Source organism: Lottia gigantea (genome assembly GCF_000327385.1).
Source record: "Lottia gigantea unplaced genomic scaffold LOTGIsca_5, whole genome shotgun sequence".
Lineage (NCBI taxonomy): Eukaryota > Metazoa > Mollusca > Gastropoda > Lottiidae > Lottia > Lottia gigantea.
In genome coordinates this window covers 4421090-4430415 of record NW_008709715.1, presented here as the reverse complement: position 1 = coordinate 4430415, position 9326 = coordinate 4421090, and the positions used below count along the sequence as shown (strand labels likewise).

Below are 9326 nucleotides of genomic sequence, written 5' to 3'. Positions count from 1 at the left end.
GACTATCAAAATGTAGAAAATGAAAGCCTTAAACCTAACTTTGTAAAGTTCGACTTTAGCCAAAGTTCAACTTTAGTCAAGGTAAGAGCGCTGCATACGGCCCTCAGCCTTTAGTCATACATTTCTTTAAGCAATTTTTGGGGGGTTTTCGCAAAGGATATTCCTTAAAGACGGGCTTCCTTATTTTTTAGTATCAAATTGATAATTGGTAATTCCCTTCTAATGTAGCTAATGTAACTGTTATTTTTCCAAGTCATTAGAACACCTCTACATTTTCATTTTCATAAATAAAAATAAGGGAACCCATCCTGAAGTAATGAACTGTTTGAAGTCTTATCAAAAAATATAATGGATTATATATCATTGGTAGGACTAACTGGATTTTTTGGACTGAAATCACAGACCTCGTGGAAAAGAAACAGATTAAGATCAAATATCCAGTTAATCTTGAAAGGACTTTTATGGCATATCAAATTGTTTTTGATAGAGTTCCACCTTGATTAATTATGATCCAGTGTTTATTTGTTGTAAATTGAGCGGATTTCCTCGATTTTATAAGCTTACATCGGGATTATCTCTAGGTGTTAATAAACGATCTTAACTACTTCCGTCTAAGTAGACTGTTTACGAGCATTTGTTCAGCCATGGACATTAGCATGGGCAACGACAACTTTGTTAGACGATCTGTAAATATCAAACATGTTTTTAGAAGGGATTCCAAAGTATGAAGTTCACAGAGTCACAAATGTGTTTAACAAAAATACAATCAAATTAATAAAGTTTGACATTCAATTACGTTCGACTCTCGTGACATTAACCATCTGAGATACCAATACCGCTATATATCTCACATGTTACAAGAAACAAGAAATGATTTGTTGACAATATTATTTTATTTTATAAATGTAGCGACACACATACAGTGGCAAAAACACCTTTTCAATCCCTTTAACGCTATAAAGATAGTATATTTTGTACATTATTCATATAAACGTCTGAAACCATCGATATTATTGTCCGGTCTACTGCACAATTAAATTGACAAACGTTCAAATTTCACGGATCAACTTTACTAACACTGTGTCTGTCTGTAACCTTTTGCTAAACGAGCACGTCTTCCATTGGTAAGTAACGCGGAATTGAATAGAATATTATTTCTCACTCCATAATATAGACCGAAATAAATCAATAATTTAATTTTCCCAAACTGCCCACCTTTTGGTTGCTATGTGAGCTGTGAATCTTTCCAAATTGAAGAAGTATAGTTTGGTTTTTGGTTTTAAGTCGAATTAAAAACATCCGACCAACATACGGCAATTTATCTGTATCTGAGCTCTTTGGTTGCATTTATCAACAACATATCTGTTATTGTCTGATGTCATTGTTTAAAATTGATTATTTTCGGCCGTCTGACAAGATTAGATTTGTGTTTGTGAACCTTTAATTAATTCTAATTTTGGAAAGTTTATGGTTCTTTTGGCTACAATTCCGATTTTGGCATGAATTGTTCTCTGATGACACTGAATTATATTAAAAATCGCTTTGGGTCTAGAACGATTGGAATATGTCTAGCCATCTGCCAGACTTCATCCATCAGTATATTTTTAACCAATGGGGATAGTTAAGCCACATAATGAGCAACCATGTGAATATTGTGAATATTTCCAATTTTTAAGTGTCTAGAAATATAAGACTTGAACAACATTTAGAAATGAGGAGAGTTATATTACAAACACAAGACAATATTATGGAATAAGCACATTTCTTTTGTAAAATATTGAACACAACGTTTCAACACGAATTACACATATCGTCATTATATTATTATTCTGAAATACATACAGGGGGTGGAATGGGGTTTATCAACTGACAAAGCAAATATTAAGACGACTTATCTCTTGTCAATATGTTTTATTGTTCTGTTCGAGACAGTGTAATGTTAATCCAAAGAGGAAGTATGTGTCGCATGCCCTAGACACTGAATAAAACTTTTCAGGTCGTTAAGATAAATGTCAGGTTATTCTATATCTTTATAGTTCATTACAAGTTAGATACGTAACTAATTGGGAAAACTTTCAGGTGGCATTTCGATATAAGTTTTTTTTTGGACTAACACAAATAGTGATATTGGTTGAACAGAATGCTGAACAGTCTAATGCTGTGTCAAAATCTGCTTGCAACAAAAATTGCCAATTGGAGACAATGAAAGATAAAAGGTTAATATTTTATATTACCTCTAAGATAGCCTGATTGGTATTAGTTTTAAACCATTTGAACAAAAAGTGTCTTAGTTTTTTATCCTTTCTCGTTTTTCTTTTAGTTTTCTTATCAAGCACGAAAACAATTCTTTTTGTCTTATTGACAATTCCATTTTAACAGAGCGTTTCAATTTGATCCAGATTACATATCATTTCAATTTATTTCACCTGACGGAGACTACTCATTTATTTTTTAAGAAATGACAGCGAGATCTGAATGTACTGGCAAAAATGACATAGTATCGTGTATCGTGCATGGATGCTATTACAGATTTCACTTTATCATTTACGACCTCCATTATTGTCCTTAATAAGATGATACATGAAAAATCAAGGAAGTTGTAACTTTAGTTGAAAACATATAGTTTCATTGTCGACAGTCGCAAGTGTACATTTCTTCTCTCGATTCAGTTGAACTTGTATGTTAGTTGTATTCAGCCAACAAATCTTATTACAAGAAGACCGTAGCTCTGTGTGCAATGCCAGTTTCATACCAATATGGTAACGCATTGCAAAAGAAACGAGGGGTTGCTCTAAAGGCTATATAGCATGATAACCATAACAGCAGCAAATTCCATAGCAGCTTTAACTTTTTGAAAAGCATCTCTGACACTTCTCGACTTGCCAATATGTATTTCTTCTTAATACTGTCAACACCAATTATGAAATAGCTCGCTGGAATCAAACCTTATCACAGATCAGATTAATAGCTTACATAATAAACCAAGTTGTGTGGCAAGTTTGTACATCTAAACTGTACAGGTCCGTTATTCTGATCGTCCACAATTAGCTTATGAATGCGAAAGTGGTCAGGTTTGGATCCAATTGTTATCTAACTTGATAATCAAACTTGATATACATAAAAATAGTTGTATATTAGAAATGTATGTAAATAATTCAACAAGCTACTGTTTTTAATTCGGAACACTCAGTATAGAATCTAGTTTGTAAAATGTCGATAAAAATCTTTCCATTAATGTCACAGTTTTTAATAACTTAAACCATTGTCATTTGAAGTATCATTAATGTATGTTTCTATACAAAGCAATATTGCCGAGATTTAAAAAAAGTTATTTATTAAAGACGATGTTAATAAGAGTGCTTGTGAATGGCGATAAAACAGTGTTCGAGTAATATTAAAACGATAACAGCTTTGAACAGATAAAACATCACATGAATCAAGTTTCAAGAAAATTGTTTCTTTTTTCCTTGCAATTTAATGTGAATGAAACAGCACTAATCGTATTTGATTGACAGGGATCTACTATACTAATACTTTGATGATAAAAATGTACAACCCAATATATTTTCCGATACTCTTGTCTGCTAAAGTGCTACTGCATTAGGTGGAAGACGGTACATTACAGAAACTATCTTGCAAGCCGTTGAGTGTCTCTGATGATACAGTATGCTTATATATCGTAACAATATTAAACTCTTTAAACACCCCAATATTATACTTTAGTTGTAACTTCTGGTCTTTTTTTATTCTTTCAGTTGAGTGTTAATCATACAGCTCGCAAGAAAGTATATCGTATGAACGCATTTCAACACCAGTATATATAGAGAACATCGTGATGGAGAACTGGACATCAAGTGGAAACTTCAGTGTGACAGTGACTGGCAATTTAACCACGGAGTTACCTCAATATGTTAAAGTGACACTTGTGTTTATGTATTCGTTGTTGATAGCTGTTGCTGTTGGCGGGAACTTAGCCGTATGCTATATTATTTTATCAAGTCGTAAAATGCGAGGAATGATCACAAATCTGTTTCTTCTGAATCTAGCATTCAGTGATGTTGTTAAGGCGGTAATCTGTAATCCATTTACTTTTGTCGCTAATCTGATATTAATGTATTGGCCTTTTGGGGCGTTTATGTGCCCGCTTGTTACCTACATACAGGTGGTAGCCGTGTTTTTCAGTGCGTTTACTCTAGTAGTTATGAGTTTGGATAGATATGTTGCTGTCATGTATCCACTGAAGCCGAAATTGACTAAAAAGCAAGCTCGGTATCTCATTGTATTGGTGTGGATACTAGCTTTTATAGTGCCTGTTCCAACGGCAATAATGTCCAAGATCTCTTTCTCTAACTTGACATACCATCCCTCAGCCAAGGGACAATGTTTAGAGGTTTGGGACCCTCCCTCAAGAAAATATATTTACAGCATTGTGGTAATGTTATTACAGTATTTTCTACCATTACTTGTATTGGTGTATACTAACTGTAGAATAGGCTATGTGGTGTGGATTAAGAAAACTCCAGGTGAAGCCGAAGAAGAACGAGATCAACGATTAGCAGCTTCCAAAAGACGGGTGCGTATTTACTTTGTATTTTAGACTAAAAACTGTTCTTATCTCGCTTGATGTGTGAAATTCCTCGATCTAGTTTTAATTGGGTATGGGTAATCTGAGAAAGGACATCGTCTAGAAGATTGGTATAGGACAAGTTGGCAGAAGTCGTCCTCGAGAACCTTAGCAGTTATTCTTTTTTCAATCCACTCCCTTGCAGTTATATATAATTCTTTGATTGATTAAACAGATATTCTGAATATTGATTGGCCCATTTCCCTCATCTTGCATTATAACTAGAGTATGCACTATGCAAATACTCGACATAACATTTAGAAATGTCAATCCCTGCATTCGAGGTCGAGTATGAATGTATCTAATCCAGATATCTCCGTTCGATTGGGGCCAGATATCGAGTTAATGGTGCACATTACTAACTATACAATTGTATGATCTTGATCTGCGTCGAAATATTTTGTGAAAGAGTTTTCATTCGTTTAACCTCACTTTTCAAAAGCTTAAATTTAGCTCTATTGACTACCGAATGAAATATTTAATACTCTTCATTCCTATGAATGCCAGTGTTTATGGAAATACATTTTCTTTTACTATAAAAAAAATATTTCATTTTACACGTAACTTATATTTTCAGTTAATCAAGATGATTATTATAGTCGTAACGATCTACGCTGTGTGTTGGTTGCCTCTTCACGTAGTTACTTTAATTGGAGACCAAGATCCAACCATATTTGACTCAGATTACATGGTGTACTTATGGATGTGTTTTCATTGGTTAGCTATGAGTCATTCCTGCTACAATCCCTTCGTGTATTTTTGGATTAACCCACATTTTCGGGAAGGCATCAAGAAGCTGTTCTTCATCTGTAAGTTTCAGAATACGAAGAAATCCGATTATAAAATGGCTCGTTATAGTGATTGTAATTCTTTTCAAATGACAGATGTGAATATTTATAAATATGAAGGACCAGAAAAACTTACTTATCACTGACTTTTTTGCTGTTAATTTCAAGTTACGCCACGTAATTAAGCACACAAGAAGGAGTGTGTCATGGCATTAAATGTAAATCTTGATGTATTGAAATAAATAGGGGTGAAAACTGTGGTAAAATTTTGGTAAGACTTTCGGGAAGATGGGTACTTATATCTGTAGTCGTATCCTTTCTTGCCTTATAGGGTGCTCGTATCTACCTTGAGACTGGCTACTGGAGTTTAGACGACAGCTCAGATCAATCACCGGATTTAGCCTACATGAAAACACCACGACAGTTGAGTGAGAAAGTTGAGCAGGGCGATCATTATCTGCGACCATCTACTCGATCTCAGTTGCTAATATTTCGATGCGAGTGATATATCCATTTATATGATTTGAATCAATCGTCAGTCTATCCGATCAGATTAGATCAGATTTGCAGAACTGTGTATTTAAGCTTAGAAAGTATCTTATATGCTTTGCCTTAACATACATCATGTCATTTTTTAATCTTTGGCATCGTTGATCGACCAGAATCAAAACAACGTAACAGTGCAAAACGATGTGCACAAACTGCATGTCTTGTAATAAAGAAATGCCTATGATTTATCATAAAATAAAATAGATTTCTATAATTTATCATTTAATACCGTTATATTATGTCTGTAAATGTGGAATAAAAGTTTGTGATAATGAATGTGTTTATGTTATATTGGACAGCCCATTCGACATATTTGTCGAAACACGACATTGAGAACATTCTCCAGGATGTAAGGCTATTTTCTTACATCACTACAATGGCACGCTTCAAACTATCAAAATCACCTTTCAAAATGTTAATCCCATCACCAGAATCTCCTGCAATTCAGGATTATCCATTATGAATTACTTAACAGCAATAATAACTGCACGCCATAAGCCTAACAACTTGCAGTCTAAAATTGTGAACCCTTTTTGCCGAATTGTACTGAATTTTTATTCGAAAAGAACAGATTGATAATTGAAATGGAATTCGATCAACTTTGTAGCTAGACAGAATTTAGAATTTATATGCGTTATTGCAATATTTTACATGAAAGCAAAGTGAAAACTGTTGATTCCCATATAAAATCCTTAAACACAAAAGGATATTTATTCCAGTTAGTGATTTTATGAGTTCTGTATCATTCTATAAATTATTTCCGCCCAAATATGTCATCCACATAGTAGAACTACGTAAATCACAGCTTGGGAACTACATGCAATTGACAAGAAGATGGAAGCGAGCAACTGTAGCCTGATCACTTATCAATAACAACATTCCATTCAGTTACTAACATGACATTATAATAAATCATATTTGTACACTCAATTGTTACTGGATAAAACCATCTCTCCCATTACATAGTTTTTCAGCAAACTCTGCACAAAAAAGTGTTGAATGGGTTATTTCTAAGGTAAAGACATTTCAAACTTCTTAAAATACTACCTTAAAAATTTCTAAAAATTTTACGGTGAAATTAGTTTCAGAATTTCAAAATAATCCTCATGTTTGCTAGCTCTGTGCAACAAAATTCTCATAATTTCATACGGAAATACCCACTTAAATACCAGCACGGTGACCTTGAGGATATTTATAATTAATTCTGAATACAATATTATAGTAAATGGTAAGAACACATGCAATGTAACTTGATTAATTTCAAACTAATGCCATCAAGATAGTATCAGGTGACAAGATTTTTATCGCACAATCGAGCTAAGTTTTTACCGCACACTAGGGAATACAATGTAGTAGATAACCATAATACAATTACGTTTCCATGTATATATAATAAGACTTGTATTAAAACCTGTCCTAATTACTGAAATAATTCGCGCTTGTCTACTTTAATTTTACACCTTGGGAATGCACTCAAACAGATAAACTCCATGGAAAATCATTTAGAATTTTATGTGAAACATTTGGGATTAAAATTAATTGAAGGGAATATTACATTTGCTTAGTTCGCAACAACAAAACAAATATTTGAATGTGTTTATAGTGAATCGGATTAGGCATATCACGCTTATAGGTTTTTGGGGTATTTTTATTGCCACCAGAGCGTTCTGTGTGAAATAGTTTAATTGTCCAGTCACAATCATGTTTGTTCACCTCAAGGTTCAAGGGTCGATACCGGCATAGCATTGCAAAAGCGTCGATGGTATGGAATAATCAAGAGAGCTCCGTGTTTTACAGGTTTTGCACGTTAAAGACCCTTCGATAACTGAAAAGCTAGTGTTGCTGTTTTTCATGCACATATCGTTTGGCGTTGCCCGTCTTCCAAATTAGATACAGATAGCCCCTGCACACAACAACCTGATCGTGACTACAGTTTCATCTTTTTTTGTAGCACAATTTCAAAATTGTGATGAAAAGACTATGTTCAATGAGGAAAATTCTGAATGTTGTTGCTAATGAACTAATCAAACCAAACCTATTCACCTCGTTTCCTATTAGGAGATTTTGCCACTTATATAATCAAATCCACACAGAGTCAAATACGGAAGTAGAATTTTTCTCGGTGATCTAGTTGTTGAGGAAATTAAAATCATGGCTGGTTTTAAAGAAAATATTAAGTAAACTTCGGGCAGAATTGACTTCACTTCCGAGTGGTGTGACAGTAATCGGCATTTTCCTTTTCCTTGTTATAGTTCCATCCTCATTTCGCTGTGAAAAATAGAGATCTTTGCCTTTTAAACTTACATTTTATAAACGTTTTGTCTATTTAATTGATAGAAATAATAGTTGTGGCATTCGATTTATTTCCAAGTTTAAACTAGGTTAAAATATCATAAGGTTCATGTCAACTATAGGTTAAAAAATCCTCAGGTCCATGTCAAACTAGGTTTAAAATATTAAGGTTCCTTTCTCGACATATGCCTGAAGCAGTCTCATTTCGACACCTAGCTCTTTTATATTCGTTTAATAGGTATATATATCACCTAGCAGTTAAAGTGATACTACGTCTTAGAATGAACATAAAATTTAAGTTTTCGAAATGGTCAATATAAGTATATATTCATCCGTTAGCTTACCTGGTGTCATAAAGTTACAACAGAATCACTGTAAAATCTGGAAAATTGGAAAATTCATAAAACTAAGTAATCAATGCAAAACGCTTAATCTTGATATTACGCGTTTTTCAATAGTTAATTGAATATTTATGGATAATTACTAGTTTTTTGGATTTATCGGATTATATAAGGATCCTGTTATGTTATTTATGACACCAGGTATATCTACTGGCTCTCATTCGCCAAGTTTAAAATTCTTAAATTGTATTTTAATTCTAAGACGTAGTATCACTTTAAAAAGATGTAAAACGCCATTTCAATTCATATCGACAACAGCCATCTGAGAAATTTGATTAAAAAAATTCCATCACTTTAACTTTTTTGTCAACATGCTTTAAAATACATTTCACACTTTTTGTACGAAACAAACAATATGATGCACTTGAAGTAAACATCTGAAATGAGTTAGTTTCACGCTTGGAAATTTGCTTTGAAAGAGATCGCTCCTACATTAGACTGTTAACAGTTGGAATCATTGAACATCTACACATTATAATGACAAGTTGGAGAGCTCTTCGTAGATATATCAATCCATCAAATTACTTCTAAAGACCCTTTCACATGCTAAGACATATTTTAACAATAAATAACTAGTCACAGTAGTAATACTGTTGCGCTTGATTTAAGTTGTATATAGCTGGCATGCATTAAAGCAAGCTTGTGAAGATTTCTCATCAGTGAAAAACTGTT

General features: G+C 33.4%; 1 protein-coding gene across 1 annotated transcript; it reads left to right on the top strand.

Moving 5' to 3' along the window:
• Positions 1–3931: 3931 nt before the first annotated feature.
• LOTGIDRAFT_105957 (hypothetical protein) lies at positions 3932–5558 on the top strand (the record flags this gene model as incomplete). The annotated part of the gene is made up of 2 exons (XM_009062056.1): positions 3932–4573; positions 5202–5558. 2 exons carry the CDS (start codon positions 3932–3934, stop codon positions 5556–5558), a joined length of 999 nt encoding a protein of 332 aa, XP_009060304.1.
• Between the last annotated feature and the right edge of the window lie 3768 nt (positions 5559–9326).